Source organism: Rhynchophorus ferrugineus, unplaced genomic scaffold, assembly GCF_030347505.1.
Source record: "Rhynchophorus ferrugineus isolate W39M unplaced genomic scaffold, kcgeb_rfMv2 rfM10, whole genome shotgun sequence".
Taxonomy (NCBI): Eukaryota; Metazoa; Arthropoda; class Insecta; order Coleoptera; family Curculionidae; genus Rhynchophorus; species Rhynchophorus ferrugineus.
The window spans coordinates 230,407-253,324 of NW_027472589.1; the positions used below are offsets into that span (position 1 = coordinate 230,407).

The following is a 22,918-nucleotide window of genomic DNA, read 5'->3' on the forward strand; positions in this document are numbered from 1 at the left end:
GCGTAATTCCTGGTATTTCAATATTCTTTGAAGGTTAATATTTAACAATTGCTGGTTAGCAGTACATCATTAAACAAATTTTCACTCAACTTTGGAGGTGTAGAACCAATGAAAGCACTCCTGCAACTTAGAATATAACGTTCAATTCGGATAGGTACTTTTTATCGAGAAAAAACAAGGCACTCTTTAAATAAACATTTATTATTTACAAATCTGAAATTACAATATAACATTTATTATTTATTTAACTAACTAAGAGTTCACTATACTAACGATTCTTTTTGTATGTGCAAAAAAAAGTAAATGGAATCGATTCCGATCTAAAACCGACGTCCGGAGTACCGGACGAATTTTAGATCGTCGTTAACGTGGTCAGAAGTCGCCCGAAGCGGTACCCACAGTCGTACGCAGATCGAAAAATTGCCATAACATTCAGAGCCCTTGAAGGCCATGGCGATTTCGGGGTAACGACTAGAGGGGGGATACGAGTAGCCCGCGTATCGCCTGGGTCTGTTTTTCCGTGGAGATTCATCGGAGCCCCAGGTAAGAGCGGGGGAGGGAGGAAGAAACGACACCGATCTAATGCGATAACAGAGAGGCGTGATTCCGGCGGTATGTACACGACTCCGTGAGGTCGACGAAACCGGAAACGTAGACTCTCACGGGAGGGGAAATGAGGGGTCTTTAACTGGGCAATAATTATTTCGTGGTCTTGTTCAACCATACGTATGTACAATGTTGCCATATTATCTATGATATTTATATGTATATCAAGTTTAATTAGTACATTTTATAAGATATAAAACACTTGTGTTTGGTTAGTCTATGATATCGGAGATGGACAGCGGCAATTCCTCTGTGTTCTCGAATCGCCCCCGGGGTTCGCCCCGGCGTCCACACTAGCACGAAAGCGTATATTGTCAGAACAATGCGCCAAATCCGGAGCGGATATTTACACGTAGTGACTCTTCGTCTCCATATTATTTTTTTGGCAGTATGTTTGTTTGTTTCGTCTCTTCGCCGTAACGGAACCTCCGGGAGGGGGAGACGCCGCGGCGGCGATTGGAGACTTGAGCGCGCGCGCCCTCTCCCGGGCAGGGAAGGTCCGTCCTGTGCCGTGCGCGGAACCGAATGAGAAAACATCGTGAGAACTCTTAACATTAAAATCACAGTCTTCCATATATACGAACTAAATTTAAATAAATATATCTCTAGGTGCTAACCTCGAACGTATCAATAGCGATAGCGAAGAGACATTATTCTCATAAGATCGAGGGTGTGTATGTGGGGAAGGAGCGGTTGGGGGTTAGAAAGGGAGCCAACAAGCGTCGGGCATCGGCCTGGAGAAATGATGATTTTGGCACTGGAAAACGAACGTGTCCGGATCCGCCACCGCCGTTCGTTACCTCTTTTCGGTTTTAGATCCCGTTCCGCCTACAAATGCTAATTGCTCAGTCGGAGGATGTCCCGCCAGGAGGTCGCGCAGGAGACGCCGACCGTTAATACTGGATAGGCGCGTTCCGATGGAGGGGCCGGCGTCCCCCCGCGACCCCCTCTCTAAACCACAAACAACGAGAGCTACGAATAAGAGTATGTACACGCGCTTGTACACGTTTTTCTTAGAGAGAACGGCAGAATTAGTTCATTCTTCTTCTTCTTCTTCTTCTGTTTCGGAGGATAAGTGAAACGAGGATGGGGCGGCGGCCGTTTGAACGCTAAACGAGAGAGACTGGTGTGCTTGAACGGGTCACCCTACACGAAGCTGAATTCGGTGCTGAGCTCGCTCTCCCAGGGTCATGCGCCCTCCGTGGTGGCTTTATGTTTGCCGCCCCACAGGCCGCAGCGGACGCCGCGCGAGTGGCACAGCCGCAGCGGGGGATACAGACAGATGCAGGGCACGACCGTCGACAGCAGCGTGAGTCCGATCCAGCGGCGAGCGCACACGTCGGACGTCTCGTCCTCGCCCTGACAGCGGCACGGGTCGCTCTGGATCTCGCCCTCCGAGTCGGCCGCGCAGTGATACATGGAACAATTGATCAGCGGAAGACAGGACAGCCAGTGCACGACGGAGCGCACCCGGTCTGGCGCGTACTCGCAGGAGCCGCGCGTGTTCTCCTCTCGTGTGAAGGGCTGCAACGTGAAGGGTTAGACGGAGGGGGGTGAAGGGTTGAACGGACTCACCAAGTTGCAGTAGCGGCAGACAAAGTGCTGGGGCCGCTTCACGATCGGCTTGAAGACCTCAGGAAGCGGTTGCGGCGGCAGCGGGGGCGAGGCCTTTTTCAGCGCCGTGGGCGACTCCCATGTGGGGGGCAGCGTTGGTTGCTGGCTGAGCGGGTTCTCCACGTACAGGTATTCGTGTCTCGGCTGTAGTTGCACGTACTCGGAGCCGCCTGTGAGGAAACAGTACAGTCAGTCGGAAACCGACGACGGCGCGACGCCGACTCACCTTTTTGGGGGTCGTAGGAGTGCTGGCGTGGCGGCTCTACCGGTTTATCCTTCCCTACGTAAGTGATCCTGTGCAAGTGCTCGGCGGCGCCGCTCTTGCCGCTGCTGTTCGAGTCCGTGCTACTCCTGGAGTCCTTCGGGTCGCGTGGCAGTTCCAATGTCTGTGGACAAAGGCGGAAGATAGGTACACAACGATAAATAGAAGCGGGCACATACCATGAACACGTCGTCGTCGACTTCCCGAGTGCATTTGGGCAGAATCATTGATGGGGAGGTGTGATTGAAACCTAGAAAAACGACCACCAATGCAACCAGGTCGCGCGGCTCGCTCTCAGCTCGGGGGCGGCCGTGGACGCACGCGGGGTTCTCACGTCGGTTCCCCCGAGAGACACATCGATGGACGAGGGCTCGCTCGCGCTTCCGCTTTCTCCTGCCACGCAAAGCCGCGCGGTCCTCTCGAGGCGGAAGCGCGAGCCGCGCCGCTCTGGCCCATGCTCGACTTACCATGTAGAAATCCCGTAGTTAGGAAAGCAGTGAAAAAAGACACATAGAGCAAATAAGATAAAATACTGGTGATATGAGTCGGGACCGGCTGATTACGTGAAACGACCGGCTGCGGTCGCGCGACTGAGCGGAGAAAAAACAGAGAACATACACCGGAAGCGGTTTCCTGGTGGCCGCCAGTGTTTATGTTGTAAGCTCTTGCTCGGATTGAAATGTGAGCAGAGCAGTAATAACGTCAGTGCCCCGACGGACCCAACAAGTCACTAATTCTTATTCTTGAAATAATATTGTTTCATAAACCTGTCTTCTCATCCCACACATGCATAACTCCAAACTGTCGCAGTGGGGCTCATTCTCTACAATATCCAATCAAAAGTATCAAACAAATCACGAGAAAATAAAACAGATGGACGTTGGTTCGTCAATGTCTCTTAGTATAGTTTGGGACGCTGCATTCACACTGATGAGTTCGAGTAGAATCTTGCAGTTGCATGGCGTAGAGCAACTATAGTCGGGCTGAAGTATAACAGAACATTTGAGCCTTGAAAAATATCCCTGGTCCGTGGATTTCTGTAGTATGCTGTAGGAATTTGTGGAGTTTGAATTTGATAATTGTTAGTTGCATGAACATCCCTTCATCTACTTTACTGCGATTTGAATAAAAGTCGACCGTCTTTGTCAAATAATTTACGGAAACCTGGCGTATATTCTCTATTTTTTTAGTCGTTGTGGACAAACAAAAAGAAACGCAAACAAAACGGATGGCTGGTGGACGGGGGTGGGGAGATTGCGATGTGATGGTGGCGGCGCCGATGACGAGGCGCCACGCGTGGCAACTTACCGTCCAGCAGATCCTCGACAGCCGTCCTCACGCCCTTGTCGAAGGCCCTGGCGTCGGCCGCCGCCTGGAACGTGAGGCCGAAGCGCTTCGAACCCGTCCTCCAGTGATGGAAGGTGGGCATCACCTTGTTGTACTCGAAATCCTTCTTGATGGTGCAGCTGAGCACTACCTGCGGAAAGAGAGTAAGGGTTAGAGAATACGTAGAGAGAAATGAGTGATAGCGGTCGTACCGTGTTGTCGCTTATTCTCTTGCCGTAGATGAGGTAATCGTGTTTGGGCTTGTCGGGGGGGCCGGCGCCCTGCGGCCTTGGTCGCCGTCTCACCGACACGTCGCTCAGCCCCCCGCCTTCCAGCGGTACCCATCCTCCGGACGAGTCGTCCCTAGACATCACCTGAGCACGTACCCGCACCAAGTAGTTGCCACTGCGGAAAGAAAACGTTACGGGTCAGGACTGTTAAAGTGGTCGGAGGAAAGGACGAGGGGGCGCCGGGTTCCGGAGGCACACCGTCGGGAGACTTACTAGGCGGGAGCGTGCGTTTGCACGTTCGTCTGGATCTTCATGCCGGATTCCGGCACGGAATCAGAATCGGACGAGGAACCCGGCTCCAACGCGCGGTTCTCCGTGCTCCCTTCCAGAGCTGCGGTCCCCTTCGTGTCCGACGACTAGCAAGACGTCATTCGGCACCACCACCACCACCACGAAGGAGACAGCGACGACGTCCGTGGGTCCGTAACCGAACACTGAACGAACGCGTCAGTATGAACGGTGACGAAGTCGGGGAATATTCATTGACGTCACTGCTGTCCGCGTCCCGTCCCGTCCCCCACCTCACCACTACTCGTTCTCCCCTACCTTCCGATCGCACACCGCCCCCCGCCGGAGGCACGGCGGTGAGGGATGCGAGAAAATTTAGGTAACTGGGTGAAGTCGAGTTCAACGAACGATGCCGAAGTGCACACACACATACATCAGGCACTAGGATGGACGGTCGTTTCGGGCGCCCTGACCGCGTCCCCCTAGCGATCCGCCTCTCCGCGAAATCCTTCATTCATATTAGTCGGACACATTAACAAAAAACCAAGAATAAGAACCGACTGCAGAAGAGAATGAAAACGTCAATAAGGGGTGGGGAGGGTCTGATCCACGTGCTCGAGACGGTGCGGTAGGGGCAAGTGACGTCAGGAGCCACTTGCGAAAAAAGACCACGCGCGCTCAGTTCACTCATACCGTTGTGATAAGACACGTATACGTAGAAAATGTTTAGATATTTTTTGGATATCCGTTGTATATCACCCGCAGGTGGTTCAATGAATAATAAACGGAAGCGCGACAGTTCAATATGAATCGAATTCGAATCAGATTTCGTTCAGCTTGTTTTAGCTTGCAATTCAATTCAACAGCAGTGTACGTCGCTAACGTTATTCAAATTAGAGATAGTGATGTTTCATGACGAATCGAAATTTCGGTAACAAAGTTCGCAAATAAATTAAACTATCCAGCAAATACTCTCCAGCCATACCCTGGTGACGGACATAAAACCTTACCTATACCTAATAGAGAATTATAAACACAATAACCCAAAAGGAGATTCCTCAAGAGATTCAAGAAAACGCCAGAGATCAATTTGTTAAACATCTTCCAAGAAATAGCATTCATAAGCAGTGGCAGATTATTATAATCCGCAAACCCGATTAATCACCTAACGAATCTTATCGACTAAATATCCCAATGATTAGCAAACTGCTCCGGAGGATATATTGTTAAAACGCCTCACACCAATTATCGAAGAAAAAGAATGTGGATGAAGTATGATGTAAGAAAGGACTATTAATAAAAGTTAGCAAATCAATTACCTAGATAAGTCATTTTCAATTCTTATAGAAACAAATCTGCCCAGGCAAAAAAAAATCCTTCGAATCGTCGTTTTAAGAACTTAAATTATCTCGGCAAAAGTGTCGAAAAAATCAGTTTGTGAATTTAAACAAAAATAGAATTCTGAATATAAATTGGGAAATATTTCTGTATATTATAGTCCATTAAATAAAACAGCCAATCATCAAGATTTATATGCAAAAGCTGTCGCATCATATTTAAGTTTTCGTTTATTTTGGCTCTAACAACGAAATACTCATGTGAATAAAATACTGTAGTGTATTAACTAACACTGTAGTGCATCCAATGCATATATTTCCGAAGGAATTAAACTACAGTTAATTACAGCGACAATAGTTTGTAGGTTAGAGTGGTTTTAATATATTTACATTGACATATGCCAACGGCGTCGACCAGTACCAACACAAATCGAATTTTATAGACTTCGTCACAGACTTCATTCTGTCTCGTTATAATTAGACCACTAATTAGTAAAATAAAGAGAAATTAATTAATTAATCAGAAAAACGCTCAGAGTTCAAAAGGGATTTTACGTTTTTATAAACTGAATTTGGTAATACTATAGATGAATAATCCCGATTTTTAGCTATTATCTAAACAAATCTCAGGCGAAAACTGCTTCGAATCCCTGTTACGACGACTCAAATCACGTCCGCAAAAATGGTCGAGTTTTAAATGTGCCTAAAAAAATTACAATTAAGCATATAAAACGAGAAATATTTCTGCATCGTAAAAAGCCAATAGTCTATATACCCACATCTTAAGTAATATCGTTTCCTATCCTTCTGTATCGAAAGAACCTCGTCTGAGTGAAATGAGCGAATTCGCACAAGACACCGGAGAAGCCCGCTCTGCCATTGGACGGGGAGGATGAATCGGCATGTTAATAATTGCATTAGGATGGTGCCAAGTTGGGCGTGATGGGGAAATTGGAATGGCGGAAAAAGACGGAGTTTCGTCCCGCGGTTAGGATGCGTGACGTTATCGTTCCGAGAAGTAAAAAACAGTCCAAGACCGCGACGGTATCGTACGGAGATAACAATGCCAACACGCCGTCCGAAGCCCAGGAGAGCGAGCTGAATGAGAGAATGAAGAAAAAACAGGTTTAGTCCGCAAGAAACGAACCGACCGCATCCTCGGGTCGGACAGTGCGTCCCATTAATGAACGCGGCGGACGTGGCAACGCCGGCCCCGTCGCCGCATCTAACCTACTTCGGACCCATGAATGACTCCCGCCCCCCCGGAAAGGGTAACACCCTACGCGGCCCGCCGGGAACTGGGTCGCGCACATACCGGGCGAGCCAGAAAATAAGGTCGCCGCCGCAACGGACTATTTTCGGAACGGGCGCATGAATAGGGCGACCTGCATGAATGGGTGCAGGGGGGCGAAAGCGGGAGGAGCAGCCCCCCACCACCCGCTCCGCAGCGGGATTAATGGACCGGCCGGAAACACAGGCGGAATCTTTATTATTGTTTACGGCCCAGGGAACGCCAATAAATATCCCGGGATCCGCATAAACGAAGGGGCGATCGCCACCGGGAAACAAAAAATCGGGTCCATTGACGATTCCTTCCATAGATCCACCTAGACCGTTCTAAATATAGCTCTGCATAACCCGGAATGACCTACATTCCCGCCGTTGGGGTTGTTGGCCTCCAGCGAGGCCATTCATGCACCAAACTAGGTCAAAGAGACTCCCCCCTCCCCCTCCTAACGGACAAATTGCACCCCTCCATTACCCCCTCCAACGGCAGCTCGGGGGTTCATTCGCAATTGCGATGCCTCGGTCACGACGATTCGTACCTGAAGGAGTCGCCTCTGCATTGATGTTTTTCCGAATCCACCACCGACCCGAATGGATAGAGCGGTCGCGTCCATCCCCGATTTTCCAAACAGAAAAAAACAAACACAAACGTAATCGATATGGTCCGAAAAAAAAACGCTTCCAATATTAATACTCCAATATATTAAGTATTTGCAACCCGTAATGCATAATTTAATTAACTAAAATATATTGGATGAATCAAGTATACGTTTTCATTGTCCTAATTTAAAAATGTATTTTCTTGAAAAATGTCCCAACTATTTCTGAAAAGAAAATATTAATTTTTGTGGGCAATAAATGAACAATAGGTTAACATCTACATTGGAATAATATAAAAAAATTATACAAACTATTAATAACATACACACAAATGGTTATTTTGAAAAATAACAGGAATTTTTAATTTGCTAAATGCAACTTTTCAATTCAGTTGCGTTCCTGATTCCATCCAATACATTCTAAGCCATCTTTATATATTTTTAAAATTTAACATTATTTTTTGTGAATATTTTTAGCGTTATACAGCAATTTCCTTTTATGTTACGATAACACCGTTTCACATAGTAGATGTAAAGTTATAACCGATACGAGTCAACATATATCGGTGTTTTTAATCGATATACGATCCCATAATTGAACCGCAACAAAAAAAACCAGACAACCAAATATTCAAGTATCCGTTAAAAATCCGAATATACTTTAGAAAACAAAAGAAGGGAACTGTCAAAGTTCGACAGACACACGAAGAAATTAGGACTGCAAAAATAAATAGCAACAGGTGTTGGGCATTGTTGCACGTTAAGCAAGAGCAAATCCACATCGAATTTGATTACAAAACTAGAGCAACATCAACGGAATCTAACGTTGAACAGAAGGACGTTGAATCGAGACAGTTTCCGTCAATACGAAAAAATATAAGGATGAGAGACCTTTACGGAACACCCCTGTACGATTTCGACCGGAAATTATAAACAATTCAATGCCGGATGTGATTAACTTGACAATAAATAGCAATTATCGCAACGACGATTATTGGAAATCGAGAATAATCACTGGTACATTTCCCGTCTTTTATCGAGCTACCTTGTTTTCCTGCACGGATAAAAAAAACAGTCACAGACGTTCAGTGCCAGATGTTTCTCGGTGTTATCTAGACGGCCGTACCGTCAGGTCTTCCGAAAGGCCAATCGTCCATGAACCGGAAACTTTAACGCTTCTAATTAGATTAATTGGTGTCGATTCAGCCCCAGAATATTTACGTAACGTCGCTTAGAACGACCAGTAACTATAACCACGAAAAAATATAACCTTAGCGTCGATTTCTCACCCGATTTCTTTTTAAAACCAACAATATACGATCGACATAGACTCGATTGGATACTCAGAAGTGACCGAATATTATCGTAAACGTTTCAAGGTTTCCAATTAAACGGTGTTTTTAAAAAAAATGACAGCCACACAGAACCACCCTTTTTACCCATAACACCCTTCCCCGCAACAGACGGACGGAATCACGAAAACGGGTTTTTTTCTCTCGACAGGAAACTCGCAGCGGTAGAAAAACAATCGGGCGGCAAGGTGAGGGACGTTATATTTTTATCCGGAATAAGCCAAGATAAACTTATGAATGGATCTTCCATTGATTAATATGCAGCGCTTTACATGAATTAACTTGGCATATCGCCTGAGAGAGACGACTGTAAAAGGCCGAAATAACACGGATTAGGATGGTTCGCGAACGGACAGAGGTCGGACGCTATCCAACGCAACGAAAACAACGCCTTTCAGACCGGATACGTACGCCCGCAACCCTTACGAAAAGGGTGTTGTACCCGCCAATTCCTCTCGCGAGCTAAATAGCAACAATAATCGTACTTACTCTTCAGATCTGTCGGTCATGGTTGGTCACTAAAAAAATTCTAGTTGTTAGAGTCAGTTTTTTGATGGGAACCCACATTTTTGCACAACATCAAACCCAGCGAAACACGAACAACATTCTATTGAAAAATATCACTGTTTGACTTGACGCTGTCAGTTTTCATTTCGATCTGACATTTTGTGCGGGGGCGCGCATGCCTGCCAACGTCAAACTCGCAAAGGCTCGTTTGATTTTTCGCGCGCTTTTTGCTGAATATCGATTCGTTTTCGCCGTTTTGTTTAATCGATTAAAAACCTTGACTATTGGTACTTGGATCCCAATTCTTTTAAATAATTAGTTATTATGTATCAGTCTTGTATAGTTTACAATGTAAATTAATTGTGAACCCAAAAGTAAGTATATGTGAACTATTATTTTTACCATTGTATATTTATCAGAAACAAATCTTTAGATTAAGACGTTATAATTTTTTATTTAAATAAGAAACAATTCAAGGGATTATCAATCAATTTAAACATAGATTGATGTAGGTAAAAAATCCATTGTTCATTTGAACTACTTTCAAAATCTTGGCGCTTTTTGACGCCTTTTAAAAATATTTCGAAAATGTTGAAAAGGAAAATATTTAGAACGCAAAACGGTAGAACAATGTCGTCGTTTTGTAGGGACATGGGTTTCGTAGTGGACAAAGTATCGGAGGATTCTTTCTACGAGAATCTCTTGTTGGGACTGTCCAAAGTGCTCGAAAGAAGCCCATGTGTATCCAAGGTAACTTTAAAAAGGATCCCGGGGGTTAGGTATAAAAATACAATAAAGCGATACACTGTGCAGAATGATTTATTTTAATTGTAGACAGGCAGATATCAGAGCTTGGGAACATAACAACGGAGTGATATTACCGGAAGATCTTCGTTCTTTTTATTCGTCTTGCAACGGATTTCTGTTAACATACGAATTTTCCTACGATTACAAGACAACGAACGAGGAGGAGAGGGATTACCGTACTGGTATCATACAAGTCAACGCCATAAACGATGTGATTCGGGTGTATGGATACGAAACAAAGAATAACGCTAACGTAGAACATTGTGGCAAAAGGCACTCCCTGACCCTCTCCCGGGAAAGTAAGGTGAGTCTTAGCTTGAGTGAGTGAATCTTATCTTATATTGGGTTTAGAAAGACATCACCCTGAATTATCTATAGGTTTTCGAACTAGCTAATGTGGATGAAAACGCCAAGGTGGTACTAGTTTATCCAACCACATATTCCATACCAAACATATGGTTCTATTGGGGACAGATGAGCTTTTCGTTTCTAGCTGAAGACTTCACCACGTATTTTCGGATGACCGTTGCACATCTAGGTAAAAATTCTCTCCCCGTATAACAGCGACTACATATAATTGAATTATTCCAGGTATACCCTACTGGCAGTACGCCTTCTCTAAAGAAAACCTGCCCGAGACCAGTCGGGAAATGTTCACCATAATAGCCCCGGGCATCTTAGCCGAAGACAGAAACCTGGTGGAACGGCACAAATACGACCTGGACAACGTCAATAAAATCGATCCGAATATCTTCAGTCCATCGCAGGGCGGCAGCCAGGGAACAAATCTGGAAAGGAACGTCAACGTACGTTCCACGGAGAACAAGACCAAGGAGAGGATCAAATCCAAGAGCGTCCCCAAGAAAGGTACCAGCGCGAAAAACAGGAAACACTAAAAACGATCTATTTATTTTGTAACGTAACATGTTTATTTCTAATAAACGCAACTTTGTTTCAATAAATAAGGAATAATAAAACTAAAATAACGATACAATAAAACGATCGGTTTCCTTTCGATCCAGTACAGTCTGTGGAAGGAGATAACTGCTCGAGCGACGAGGGGACTGACGCGCGGCCCTCGACCCTGTCCGACTCAGTCGAGATTCCTGTGTTTCACCAGGTTGAAGGACTGGTTCGTGGACAGCAGCCTGTCGGTGCGCGCCGTCAACGGACGAGACACGTCCTGCAAGGAGGCGCGCAACTCTTCATCGGACACCACCCCGTCGGGTAAGAGGAGGAGGTTGCTGTCGCCTGAAACCAAATGCGATATTAATCCAATCCTCGATCGGTAACCTCCAAGAGACGAACCTCTGAGCCATTTTTCGAAAAACTTTGGCTGCCTGATAGGTACCTGCGCCGCTCCGGTATCGCCCACGGTCTGGTGGATCAAGGGATCGCTGCCCAACTCCAACGATGCCCGGACCAGGCCGTTCACTTGCTCGTCGACATACGACCCAGCCGATCTGCTGATCCCCTTCGTCTCCGGCTGGTTCATCCCCATCCGAATCCTGATAGACTTGGTGACCGCGCCGTGCAGACCGGACGACGGGTCCAGGGGATCGGTGCCTTGCTCGATGGAATCGAACCGTTGGGCGTCTGCCGGATCTGAGTTCGCTTTGAACTCTTCCACGCCGTCCTTGACTAGTATACCTGTGTTGTTCTTGTGCAAACCTGCGTTCGCAACGATAGATACATCATCAGCTCGGATCTTTGAATAACCAACCTCGAATTGGGCACGTTAAGACTCATTGGTGCCTCGGCGAGAGGTTATATCCAGCTTATTTAATATATATATTTAATTCGCCCCTTAAGATAACGACAGTTTATTAACCAAGTCTTGTTGCAGCCTTTTAAAACCCACACAGCCTTCCGAACACCAACGACTCTTAACGTCCGACAACCTTACCCTCCAGGTCGCCCGGCAACGAGTGCAATCCCGCGGCAAACCTATCGAACACATCCTTGCTGATTTGCTTGTTCAGATAGGCTTCCGGAACGGCCAGGGCCTCGCTCGACCCGTCCCTCGACGCAACCACCTCCTTCTTGGAATGCCTCGTGGTGGACTTGAAGAAACTTAACCTCCTCGACGGGCTCCTCACCACCGCGGACTCGGCCGACCTTCGATTCTGGCGGATCTCTTCGAGGATAGTCTCTGGAATAAACGGTCAAAATCGCATCAATATCGACGAAATGATTAATTTCAAAAAAGCGCACAAAACAAGTTGTGTTAAAAAGAAAGAAAAAAAAACGACACATATTCCGCAAATGCAGTTATTTTTGTTTTATCTTTACCTAAGAGAGGATCATTTATATTAGTACTTGATGAACTAGAAAGGGACAGACTAACCAACTTGTCCAAGGCAAGGGGACCGCCTTCTTTCAATCTCTCTGAGCTCGCGCTTTCAGCCGGGCCAGAATAATCCGCGTTCAATCTAAAATACGAAGTACGAATTCCCCATTATTTTCGCTAGCGTCCGAGACGGTACTCACCTTTTGGGGACCTCCTCATGAAAGGGCGATGCGACCACTTCGTTCCGATCGTTCCCCAACAGAAAAGAGTACATATTTTTTAGAGTTTCCTTCAGCTCGTTCGTGCTCCACTGGTAAAAAAACCGTCGCAGTTGGCTGATGTTTTGGTTTAAAAGGAACACGGCGTAACCAAAGCTGGCCTTATCTTTCCCTTTCGTGTACAGCGGAAACCTAGGACCAATTGATGGATCACCACAACAGAAAAATGTGCTGCAACACTTACTCTCTGTCTTTGTCTGGTATTAAAGACCAAATATGGTCGTAGATAACCGATCTGGAACCGTAGTGTTTTACCGGATACCGTAACGGCACTTGGAGGAACATAGAACACATAATTAAAATGTGGCACAGATATCCTAGCACTACTGAAATTCCTGGGTCAGAACAATCTGCAACCACAAAAAAATTATTTTAATTACAATTCTCAGACGGCTTATGATATTAGAATTGTCACATTTTGCCAAAAAAAAATGTAGTTTGATGTTAAGATTTTTTTTTTAAAAACACTTACCAGTTAATATTTCTGAATTTGGCAAATATATCCCCAGCATCGTATACTTGTTTTCATTGGGAATTTTTTCTATGGGATACAAAAACAACAATTCCTTCAACAGCTGTTTCTGCCTGGCCTGAATCTGTTTCGTGGTATGTAAAAACAATTCTTTATGCCTTAAGTAGTTGTGTTTGTATTCCTTGAATTTCTCAATGTTTTTACTCAAAGTATGATATGCCGAAGTTAAATTACACTCTATAACAATAAAGAATGATAACTAATGATATAAAAATCAGTAAGTACTCACGTCTGTTAACATTATCATCGCTTATCTGACCATGTTTTTGTTTCAAACTTCGGATCTGAGACTTTTTCTTGTCACGCTCTTGACTCAACAACTTTATCCTAAATTTCGATTCCTCGATTTGTTTGGCAACACTCTGCATCTTCTCTCTCTCCTTCTTGGTTGGTTTACTATGCAGCATCTTGTTTAATGAGTTCATGGTAAGCAACTGGGGCGCAAATCGTACACTATCACTGGATGTACTGGATTCGTTTGTTTTCTTCTGATCACATTCAGTTGCTTTATGAATTTTCTCCACTACACCCTTCACTTCCTCGTTTTTGTTTTTAATAAGCCTTTGCAAATCGTGCAACTGCTTCAATTTATCTAACGTATAGGTATTTTGAACTTCACCTTTGGGGGCCTTGATGGCCACTCGCCTATACAACACCAGCTCATTATTATCTTTTTCTATGAGATTTAAGTGTTTCTGAAAAGGTAGAGCACCGTCAAGGTCGTTCCTAATAAAAGTGTGACTAGTAAAATAACCTCCTTGCATGGAGAATATCACAGTGTTTAATTTAAAGTATCTCGGATGCAGATCCGCGATCTTGCTCCCCAGATACACCAGTCCCGAAAAATGTACGCCCAAAGTGATGATTATCTCGTCATTATCTCTCGCGTGTTTCCATATTCGAATCACCACAGACGATATGTGACCCTCTACGTCTCTAAGTATCAGTTCTGTCCATTTCGGATGCTTGCTGCATATTTTCTCACTGGTATAGAATGGAGAGCTCATGCAGGTTTTATGGAGGGTGAAATAGAAACTCGACCTTTTTTCTGCCGGAAGGTTGTAGGCATGAATTTGATCGACGTGACGCAACCGCAACTAAAACAAGGTTTGTTATTGTGTGCATTGGCATCTAATTTGAATACAATTAAGAATATCTAGAGTTATGTGATAATACCTGCTGAGAAATGAGAGACGCCCATTGTCGACATCGTTGTCTACCCAAAGAAAAATCTGATACAACAAAACTCATAGCAAATCGCAGACGTTTTTAAAAAGTCCATACAGGTTTGTATTGTCTCTATATATACACATAACCTATTGGTGTTTTCTTTAAATCGCGCTAGAACTAGACACAAGCAGACCAATTTTACCAACACCGATTAGTAAAATAAGGTAGCTGTTCCTAAATATTGCAAATAATGTTTTTCAACTAACTAAAAACTGACAAATATCCGAGAAAGTGGGATGGAAATGTCAATGTACATTAGTGTCATTTGTCACTTTTTCTATATATGTCACACATATTTCTTCTTTCCATAGATCCAAAAAAAAACAATAATAATAGGTTATAATTATGTATGAACTTTAATCTTGTATAATTTAGAAATATGTCCGAACGAAAGGTAATAAGTACCTTAGACCAAGGTGTTCGTAAAATAATTCTGAATCGTCCAGAAAAAAGGAATGCCTTTGATCAATTCATGTATGTGGAGATAAAAAATATCCTAAGGAAAGATGCCGAAAATGACGATGTCGTAGTTTCTATAATAACGGGGGCTGGAGATTTCTATAGTAGTGGAACCGAATTTACAATACAAAATAATGAATCTGATCCTTTAGATACAGTGAAAGATTTTATACAAGCCTTTATTGATTATCCTAAGCTTTTAATAGGTGACCTAGCAATTGTAGTAACAGTTGATTAAATAGTGGTAAAATGTCAATATTTTTTAGCGGTTGTAAATGGGCCTGCTATCGGAATAGCCGCCACCACCGCTGCGTTGTGTGATATTGTGTACTGCTCGGATAAAGCCTATTTTCTCACTCCGTTCATCAATTTGGGGCTTTGTGCGGAGGGTACGTCTAGCTTCACATATCCAGCAATATTGGGACGCAGCAAGGCATCGGAAGCTATTCTCTTGGGACGTAAAATACCTGCGAAAGAGGCTCGCGAATTCGGATTAGTTTCGGAGGTAATACCCCATCGACAGCTGGAGGGTTTTATCAAGAATCTCAATCAATATGGGCAATTGCCTGTCAACGCTGTTAGATTAAATAAAAAGCTATTAATGAGAAACTTCCGCGGCGCCCTAACGGAGAGCAATAACAGAGAAATCGAAGGTTTAAGGTTATGCTTCCAGAGCGAGGAGTTTTCGAAATCGATGATGACGTTCTTGAATAAACAAAGCAAAAGCAAACTGTAACTTATATGTATTCCAAAAATAAATTATTTTTTACTGGTTAGAAGGGATTATCATGGTGGCGCAAAAAAAGGAGGCAAAAGAAGTATTTTTATTTAATTGATAAAGTTAAGAATCCACAAAAATAAATTATCAAAATATCTTGTGAACAATCATTTGTCAACCCGTTTTTTGAGTGTTGGATTATTGTTATATTATTATAATAATAATTATTATTCTAACAATATCGTTATAAAATTTGTGACAATGCAGAGAAGAGAAGAATTCAGTGAATTTATACATAACCAATAAACCATTTCTTATAAACACAAAACACAGAGGAATTCTCAATATTTTGTGCTTATAAACAATGAACCGTTTAATAAAGTTGTTAAGAGTCAACAATAATTTCCCTGTAAAAGTTAATTTGAGATTTCTATGTTTCAAAAACGGACTCAATCAACTGTCCAAACCGATCCTTAAGAAACCCTCGAGAACAAATACAATCGAACCGTTGGGATGGTTCCTTTTGGTACTAATTTGGTCGAGAAATATTGACACGATTTAGCAGTTGATTTATCTTAGATAATACCGGCTTCAGCTTTCGGCCTTGGAGTCTGGCAGGTCCAGAGAAAATCGTGGAAAGAGAACCTCATCAGGGAACTAAAGGAGCAGGCAAATAGTAATCCTGTACAACTTCCAGAAGAGTGAGTTGACGTCGTTTCTGTAGTAATTTTCGGAAGGTACTATTCCTTAAATATGTCAGTTTAACAGAAGTTGACAATTTGGAGTACCGGCCAGTGCATGTTAGAGGCAAGTTTCTGCATGATAAGGAAATTTACATGGGCCCCAGGTCTTTGCTGGTGAAAGGGGACGCCTCGACACAAAGCGCCTTGTTTTCCGGTAACAGTACATCGCAAGGTTACCTGGTTATTACACCATTTAAATTGGAGGACAGAGAGTGAGGATGGTGGAGTGTTAGAGGTCAAGCTATTGAGATTTATGTGCTTTTTTGTAGGGAAACGATTCTAGTAAATCGGGGATGGATTCCGTCCAAAAAATTAGATCCCAAGACCCGTCTCGGAGGTCAGATGGATGGTGTGGTTGATGTTATAGGTGTAGTGAGGTTAAACGAAAATAGACCAGTGTTTACCACTAAGAATCAGTCGAGCAGCAAATTGTTCTTTTACCGGTAGTCCCTGTTTGGTACTTACCACGTTATTTATTATTCCAAAAAATATTTATCTAGGGATCTACCTGCAATGTGTTCAGCGACTGGAGCCCTACCGATATACCTTGACCAAACGGGCGATTTCTATACGCCAGAGGGCCCCATCGGCGGCCAGACCCGGATAGCTCTGAGAAATGAGCACTTATCCTACATCCTGACGTGGTTCTCGCTAAGCGGAGCCACAGGCTACATGTGGTATAAAAAGTTTCTGTCTCGATCTAGGTGAGGTAAAATAAAACAGCAGTCGTTTTAAAAGTACATGTGGTTTTATTTGCCAAGGGTTGAAAAGTAAACATAATAAAAATAGAGCTAATAACATGTTCTTTGTCAGTCTTAACGGAAACGAAGAACGAGTATTTATCGTCTCGCATCACGAGACAGCTTTGACGTGACCCACGCCAAACAAAGCGCCCCCTTCGCCATATCATCAACAATTTGTAAACCTACGCTGGAATGGACATTATTTGGCACCTAATATCTAAACTACATTTTCATCATGTGAACAATACTGGTGTAAAATAGTAGATGGTTATAAAACAATGGAGACTGACTCTCCGACATTACTAGGAAAACAATTACCTACCAATGTTAATTTCACAATATATATCACAACTCTTTTAATAACCTGACCAATTAGTGGAAAAAAATGGACTTTTCACAATTCGTATACAATTAACAAATATATGAGACATGTAAACATTAGTAATAAATCTTTTATCGTTAAAAGTCTACTTAACTCACTCTTTTTTTAATTTGAATTACAAGCACGTCAACCATTCCATTGTTTATTTAATATACAGAGTTTTGGCACAAAGTATTTTGAAGACAAACAACAACGAGTAAGTTTTGTACTTTTACGCGTTTATTGCCTAGTAAAAGAATCACCGTGCGTTAATGGGCCGATTTTGACGGAAGGGATAATGCGATGATTGCCTATCGATCCCGAAACAAAAGAACATACCTCGGCTTACTGTTACTGTTGTAGACTTATAGTATGACTAAGAACAAGAAAAATATACGTTTTATGTTTATATTATAAAAACTCCTATGGAGAACAATAAAGTAATATTAGTAATAAAATATACTTTTATCGTTATCTGTTATTAGTTAGTTTAAGATCTATTTGGTTCTTAATTCTACGCGATAAAGAACTAGAATTTGCGTTATATTAAATATATGGTGGGCAAGGCCCGGGAAAATAAAACATTTCACCTTTGGTCTGGAACAAAATATTTACGTCGCGGTCCTCATTTGCATCTCCCACGCGGTAGAGGGGACGCCCTTATAAATATTCTCTTTAATATATTGTACTATATATATATTTATATATTCTCAATGCCTAAATTAAAAGAGTTCCAAGTTTAATTATTCACTCTTTCTCCCTGCTTCGATGCTCTATCTCTCACAGGTCCCTCGCTGATCGAAGGACCGCACTATTTCTAAAACTTCATGGAAGAAACTTTGACACAGTTACAAGAATCGATCGTTTTGTTTGTTCGAGTAGGTACATTTGGTATGAGGGCGATTTAGGGTTCTCTACTTCTTCTTGGGCAGTTTTTTGACGTCCTCCACTCCGTTAGATTGCGGAAGACTGCCGTTTGTCAGTCTGCGTGGTAGATATTCGTAAGAACAATTAGGCGTGGTTCCATTGATGGTGCTTTGGTGTGAAATAGGTCACTGTACGCGGAAGGATTACGTGGGTTTGAACATTTAAACGACAAAAGGTTATAAAAAAATAACTTGTCATTGGCTGGAAAGTAGGATTTTCTCAACTCGACAACCCATATAACCCGTAAAAAATCAACAGAGCCAGACGATTCGGACCTGGTCGGTTCACACTTTTCATTTTTTGTTATATTAATTTTTGTAAGGATATAAAAAAAACGATATAATTATTTGTCGTTTGTTTTGAAGAATAAGCCGACCGGATCCGAAAGACACAGGACTTTTGTGACTTTTAACGTCCGTCCCGTACGCGTTTCACCCCAAAGGACCATCGGGGAAGCGTGCCGCTTGAAAGAGAGACTTAACGCCTTTAGGGCTCACCTATTGCTGGCCCGGGGTACGGCCGCCCGCTGGTCGTCCATGCGGCCCGACTGGAACCTCATGATCAGCGAAAAAAAGTCCTCATCAGGAACGGTGGCGCCGCTCCTGACGGGGGGGCGGGGATCGGTCTCGGCGTCGACGGAGGGAGCCGGTAGCGGCGACCGTTGATCGTCCAGCCGGGAGTTTTGGCAGCGCACCAGCTGGTCGAGGAAGTTGTCATCCGGCACGGACGAGTTGTTACGGGATTCGCTCAGGTGTCTCAGGGAGCGCGCCTCCAGACCTGCAAAGACGCGGGGATCAGTTCGAGAGTCCGGGAGACCGAGGCGGGACGCTTACCGGGCAGCGTGGGCAGCTCCACCCGCTGCTCGTCCATCCTCTTGCTCTGCATGCCGGTGATCATGTCGAACAGGTCCTCGGGGCCCTCGTTCTTCGGGAGGTTGGTGACGTTCTTGTTTTCCTTGTTGTTATCTGACGGAAAAAAGGAAAAATCATTGAAAAAGACTGGGAATGACGAGGGATGAACGTTCCACTCACTCTTGACGGACAGCGAACATCTTTGGTCGTCCATTCGCTTCGATTGGAATCGCGATAGGAGGTCGAAGAAGGAGTCGTCGTCCTCACCCTTCGCCGGGGTGCCCGCCTTGGGCTGAGTCGCCGGTACCCCCGTGCCTTTTCCGTCTGGAGTTAGCTGGAAACCGAAACATTTCACACGCGCCAATCACCAAAGGAACAGCCACACGGGTGCAACATTATGCAGCGAGAAACTTATTACAATAAATTGACAATAATTCATAAACTTTGTCCTGATAGTTTAAAAGTAACGGCGCAATATGGCAAAAATCAACCATTATTGGACTGACAGAAAGAAGTCCAAAGTTCATGAGTGCATTTGTTTATTTCTCTGATGAACGCTACATATAAGCCCGAACCTAGCGCGGATATAGTTTGGAATAAAATACATACTAATACAAACATGAACGAAATCATACAGTTACATAGTTTGGTGTTGGGGAATTTAGATAAAACTTGAGAAAAAAAAACTCATACCGAATGTATCAATAAACGATGAGATGAGGAAAGACTGTTACTTCAACTCTGTATGTATTCAGTTCTATCCAGACACTCATCATTTTTGACTTACTTTATATAAAATAACCAATCTACCGAAAATATTCTAATCACACCCTTGCAACTCCTAAAAAGTTCATATATTCTTCAGCAACAACTCGCTTAAACGGGACGACATACCGCAACAAATTGCTGTTGAATGGTATTGCACCAGCGCGCATGTACCTTTAAAATTGATTTAAGCAGGCCGTGTACATTCCGCAAAAAGTTACAGACAAACTAACGTTGAAAACAAAAGCGTGTTATTATATACAGCGCAATGTTGACAAAATAAAAGACACCCACAGTTTATTGGAACTCGTTAAACAATAAACACAAAAAGCAACTACCTTAATAAGACTAAGCTGTTCCATGCTTTCTCGCCTCACCCTGTGTAAATGTTGGTCCATTTTCGAGGGCGTCTTCAGCGGTAGTACCTCGTCCCGGACCTCGGGGCTGTCGGGCAAGTTCAAGATCCGTTTCAGGTCGGCCACGTTCATTTTGGCGGTAGCTTCGCCCATCTGGTCGCTCAACTGAAACACACGGTAACGTTAACGACCATCCCCGCACCGGACGAACGCTTATCTACCTCTTTGCTGATTTCCAGGTGTTTGGAGGCGAAGTTCAGGGCCTTCTCGTGGTGGCCCAGGGACGCATGGGCGTTACCTAGCGACCAGCATGCTCTCCCCTCCCCCACTCGGTCATTCAGGTTCTGAGCTATCAGCAGATGACGCAGGTGGTACTCGATGGCGGTCTCGTAGTCGCGTAGGAGGGTGTAGGTATTTCCCAAGCTGTAGCAAGCCTGTGCCTCTATCGCCTGGTCGCCCAATTCTTGAGCCAGTGCCAACGTTCGCCTGAAAAATTAAATCAAATAATTTTACTACCAAAAAATACTAATTCTAACAAGTTTAATACTATTTCATCTTTGACCAAAATTGTTCGTTCATGTACACATAATACAAATTTATTACACGTTATTTAAAGGTTTCAAGGGCGTTCTTTCTGAATATCACTTACTTGTAATGGTGAGCGGCTTCTTCAAACTGTCCCATGAAGATGTGCGAGTTTCCCAAGTTGCTGTGGGCCCTTCTTTCCGCCGCCTTATCTCCAAACTGTCTCGCTATGGCAAGTCTTTCCTCGTGATAGGTAATGGCTTGTCCGAAATCACCCAACAAATAATAGGTATTACCCAAGTTGCCGCAGGCACGGCCTTGGGCGGCTACATCTCCGATATCTCGCATCAACTGCAGGTTCTCCCTAGAACATAAAACACCCTAATGCAGCGAAAAGTCACCCAGTACTGCTAATTTATATATACATCAACTAAATGAAAAAAAAAATACATGTAGGATTTAGAGGATCTGTATGCTATGATACAGGATCCTACACACAGAGAACTTTCTGGTATTGGCTTTTTTGTGAATACTTAATACACCAAAAAAAGCCTACATATATACACTCAGGCAAAAAAGCATAAACACAAGAACATCCAACTATATATCTTACTGATAACACTTCACAGCATCCTGTAGTAACTCTTTTACTTCTTCCGGATACTCTCCGGGTCCCCTACGTTGGACACTATTCCTTCATTGAATGTATTTAAAAACTCAGTGTTTTTTTTAGTGAAAAACAAGTGGAAACTTACTGATAATATGTCACGGCTTCCTGGAGACATTCCTTGACCTCATCAGAAAATTCCCCAGGGTCTTTCTGTCCCACTCTGCCTATGTGCTTCCCCTTGGCATGGTAAACATTCCCCAAATTATACAAGGCTCGCCCTAAAATTGATTTAAGTTTATGGATGCTGTATACACCACTTCCAGCTCTCATACCTTCGCTTAATTTGTCATTTAGCTCTCTGGACAACTCTAGATGTCGTTTACAACATACTATGGCTTCATCGAATTTTCCCATTACTTTTAGTGTGTTTCCCAGGTTACCTGAAGACTTGGCCTCCCCTAATTTATCTCCCATTGTTCTATAAAAATACGGTGAATACAGATTTCAGACAAAATATCATTAGTTACCTTGCCAGGGTCAAGTCATGTTTGTGATATTGCATAGCTTTGTTGTAATCGCCCAAATAAAAATATGCATTTCCCAATTGACTATAAATAGCACTCAATGTCCTCAAATCGTCGGTTCCAGCCTGAATGGCTGCTTGAAAAAACGCCACACCTGCCCTGCAATCGCCTGCTTTACACAGACGTTCACCTTCCAGTGCCAGCTCCAAACACATATTGCTGGACCCATCATATTCCTAAAACAAAATGAAGGCTTGTCACTTTTTTTGCAAAATATGTTTGAAGAATTTGTCCAAAAATTAACTAAAAGATGCACCTTTTTCGACGACATCGTTATCAAGACCTTCTATAACTAAATTAAAAACATAAATGCCTCTAAACACAGTCTTTCTGGATCTGTATTTGGTTGTTTGCCATATATTCAACAATCATACGTGACCAAACATTTGTTTAATTACGTTTGTTAAATTTAAAAGGAAACAGTATGAGTAATGGGCATAATATCAGTCAGATGGAATATTAATATTGTTTCCTTACTCACCTGAGGGGGATTCTGTATGTTTTCTTGGCTGGTGGTCACAGACATCATAAATAGTCCTTAGATAGTGTTACGTTTGTTAACAGGCCGGTTCCCGATGTGTTAAAATCGCGTAAACATTATCGGTACGATAAACAAATTATAAAACACACCTTCATAAAATTTGTTACACTTTCCCTGTCAAAAAATAACGACATTTAAGGTCGTATTAGTTTCACCATCAAAGAATAGATGTCGCCAGCGGTACATCATC

General features: G+C 43.4%; 5 protein-coding genes across 11 annotated transcripts; 2 read left to right on the top strand and 3 right to left on the bottom strand.

Annotated features, from left to right (window-relative positions):
- Positions 1–182: 182 nt before the first annotated feature.
- On the bottom strand, positions 183–9,561 carry Spred (Sprouty-related protein with EVH-1 domain). Of its 2 annotated transcripts, none has more exons than XM_076416874.1 (7): positions 9,391–9,561; positions 4,021–4,213; positions 3,791–3,959; positions 2,662–2,732; positions 2,447–2,606; positions 2,182–2,390; positions 183–2,130 (listed from the first exon to the last, which is right to left on the bottom strand). In XM_076416874.1, the coding sequence occupies exons 1-7, from the start codon at positions 9,408–9,410 to the stop codon at positions 1,795–1,797; spliced, it is 1,158 nt and encodes a 385-aa protein (XP_076272989.1). In that variant the 5' UTR covers positions 9,411–9,561; the 3' UTR covers positions 183–1,794. The 2 variants fall into 2 exon arrangements, with proteins under 2 accessions (XP_076272989.1, XP_076272990.1); XM_076416875.1 differs by having other exon boundaries at positions 4,021–5,645; positions 5,692–9,561.
- LOC143204299 (tubulin polyglutamylase complex subunit 2) lies at positions 8,956–11,135 on the top strand. Of its 3 annotated transcripts, none has more exons than XM_076416880.1 (5): positions 8,956–9,089; positions 10,056–10,187; positions 10,243–10,519; positions 10,594–10,753; positions 10,807–11,135. In XM_076416880.1, exons 2-5 carry the CDS (start codon positions 10,060–10,062, stop codon positions 11,109–11,111), a joined length of 870 nt encoding a protein of 289 aa, XP_076272995.1. In that variant the 5' UTR covers positions 8,956–9,089; positions 10,056–10,059; the 3' UTR covers positions 11,112–11,135. The 3 variants fall into 3 exon arrangements, with proteins under 3 accessions (XP_076272995.1, XP_076272994.1, XP_076272993.1); XM_076416879.1 differs by lacking the exon at positions 8,956–9,089 and adding an exon at positions 9,647–9,782; XM_076416878.1 differs by lacking the exon at positions 8,956–9,089 and having other exon boundaries at positions 9,931–10,187.
- Positions 11,122–14,818, bottom strand: Uvrag (UV-resistance associated gene). Its single transcript, XM_076416849.1, has 9 exons — positions 14,492–14,818; positions 13,545–14,412; positions 13,256–13,492; positions 12,968–13,133; positions 12,706–12,915; positions 12,508–12,647; positions 12,122–12,367; positions 11,524–11,886; positions 11,122–11,466 (listed from the first exon to the last, which is right to left on the bottom strand). The coding sequence occupies exons 1-9, from the start codon at positions 14,564–14,566 to the stop codon at positions 11,309–11,311; spliced, it is 2,463 nt and encodes an 820-aa protein (XP_076272964.1). The 5' UTR covers positions 14,567–14,818; the 3' UTR covers positions 11,122–11,308.
- Positions 14,819–14,821: 3 nt separating this feature from the next.
- On the top strand, positions 14,822–17,205 carry LOC143204296 (surfeit locus protein 1). The gene is made up of 6 exons (XM_076416873.1): positions 14,822–15,210; positions 15,271–15,509; positions 16,302–16,423; positions 16,483–16,677; positions 16,735–16,908; positions 16,966–17,205. The coding sequence occupies exons 1-6, from the start codon at positions 14,925–14,927 to the stop codon at positions 17,171–17,173; spliced, it is 1,224 nt and encodes a 407-aa protein (XP_076272988.1). The 5' UTR covers positions 14,822–14,924; the 3' UTR covers positions 17,174–17,205.
- pins (G-protein-signaling modulator pins) lies at positions 17,195–22,898 on the bottom strand. Of its 4 annotated transcripts, none has more exons than XM_076416859.1 (11): positions 22,669–22,898; positions 22,131–22,363; positions 21,936–22,081; positions 21,749–21,881; positions 21,118–21,357; positions 20,690–20,954; positions 20,490–20,633; positions 19,528–19,681; positions 19,330–19,461; positions 18,994–19,273; positions 17,195–18,553 (listed from the first exon to the last, which is right to left on the bottom strand). In XM_076416859.1, the coding sequence occupies exons 1-11, from the start codon at positions 22,714–22,716 to the stop codon at positions 18,484–18,486; spliced, it is 1,845 nt and encodes a 614-aa protein (XP_076272974.1). In that variant the 5' UTR covers positions 22,717–22,898; the 3' UTR covers positions 17,195–18,483. The 4 variants fall into 4 exon arrangements, with proteins under 4 accessions (XP_076272974.1, XP_076272972.1, XP_076272975.1 ...); XM_076416857.1 differs by having other exon boundaries at positions 20,451–20,633; XM_076416860.1 differs by lacking the exon at positions 22,669–22,898 and adding an exon at positions 22,444–22,567.
- Positions 22,899–22,918: the final 20 nt, after the last annotated feature.

What these genes read in the sequence shown, in the direction of transcription:
- LOC143204299 (XM_076416878.1), top strand. Translation starts at nt 9,997, where the DNA reads ATGTTGAAAAGGAAAATATTTAGAACGCAAAACGGTAGAACAATGTCG. An exon ending in AAAAGGATCCCGGGGGTTAG is followed by an intron (nt 10,188 to 10,242) that starts GTATAAAAATAC and finishes TTTTAATTGTAG; the next exon opens with ACAGGCAGATATCAGAGCTT. An exon ending in GATGACCGTTGCACATCTAG is followed by an intron (nt 10,754 to 10,806) that starts GTAAAAATTCTC and finishes GAATTATTCCAG; the next exon opens with GTATACCCTACTGGCAGTAC.
- pins (XM_076416857.1), bottom strand. Translation starts at nt 22,716, where the DNA reads ATGATGTCTGTGACCACCAGCCAAGAAAACATACAGAATCCCCCTCAG. An exon ending in GAAGCCGCTCACCATTACAA is followed by an intron (nt 20,955 to 21,117) that starts GTAAGTGATATT and finishes TTAATTTTTCAG; the next exon opens with GCGAACGTTGGCACTGGCTC. An exon ending in ACCTGGAAATCAGCAAAGAG is followed by an intron (nt 20,634 to 20,689) that starts GTAGATAAGCGT and finishes CGTGTGTTTCAG; the next exon opens with TTGAGCGACCAGATGGGCGA.
- Uvrag (XM_076416849.1), bottom strand. Translation starts at nt 14,566, where the DNA reads ATGAGTTTTGTTGTATCAGATTTTTCTTTGGGTAGACAACGATGTCGA. An exon ending in CGTCTCTCATTTCTCAGCAG is followed by an intron (nt 14,413 to 14,491) that starts GTATTATCACAT and finishes ACCTTGTTTTAG; the next exon opens with TTGCGGTTGCGTCACGTCGA. An exon ending in AAATTCAGAAATATTAACTG is followed by an intron (nt 13,134 to 13,255) that starts GTAAGTGTTTTT and finishes TTGTGGTTGCAG; the next exon opens with ATTGTTCTGACCCAGGAATT.
- LOC143204296 (XM_076416873.1), top strand. Translation starts at nt 14,925, where the DNA reads ATGTCCGAACGAAAGGTAATAAGTACCTTAGACCAAGGTGTTCGTAAA. An exon ending in TTTAAATTGGAGGACAGAGA is followed by an intron (nt 16,678 to 16,734) that starts GTGAGGATGGTG and finishes GCTTTTTTGTAG; the next exon opens with GGAAACGATTCTAGTAAATC. An exon ending in AGCAAATTGTTCTTTTACCG is followed by an intron (nt 16,909 to 16,965) that starts GTAGTCCCTGTT and finishes ATATTTATCTAG; the next exon opens with GGATCTACCTGCAATGTGTT.
- Spred (XM_076416874.1), bottom strand. Translation starts at nt 9,410, where the DNA reads ATGACCGACAGATCTGAAGA. An exon ending in AGAGAATAAGCGACAACACG is followed by an intron (nt 3,960 to 4,020) that starts GTACGACCGCTA and finishes CTCTTTCCGCAG; the next exon opens with GTAGTGCTCAGCTGCACCAT. An exon ending in TGTCGAGGATCTGCTGGACG is followed by an intron (nt 2,733 to 3,790) that starts GTAAGTTGCCAC and finishes TCGTTTTTCTAG; the next exon opens with GTTTCAATCACACCTCCCCA.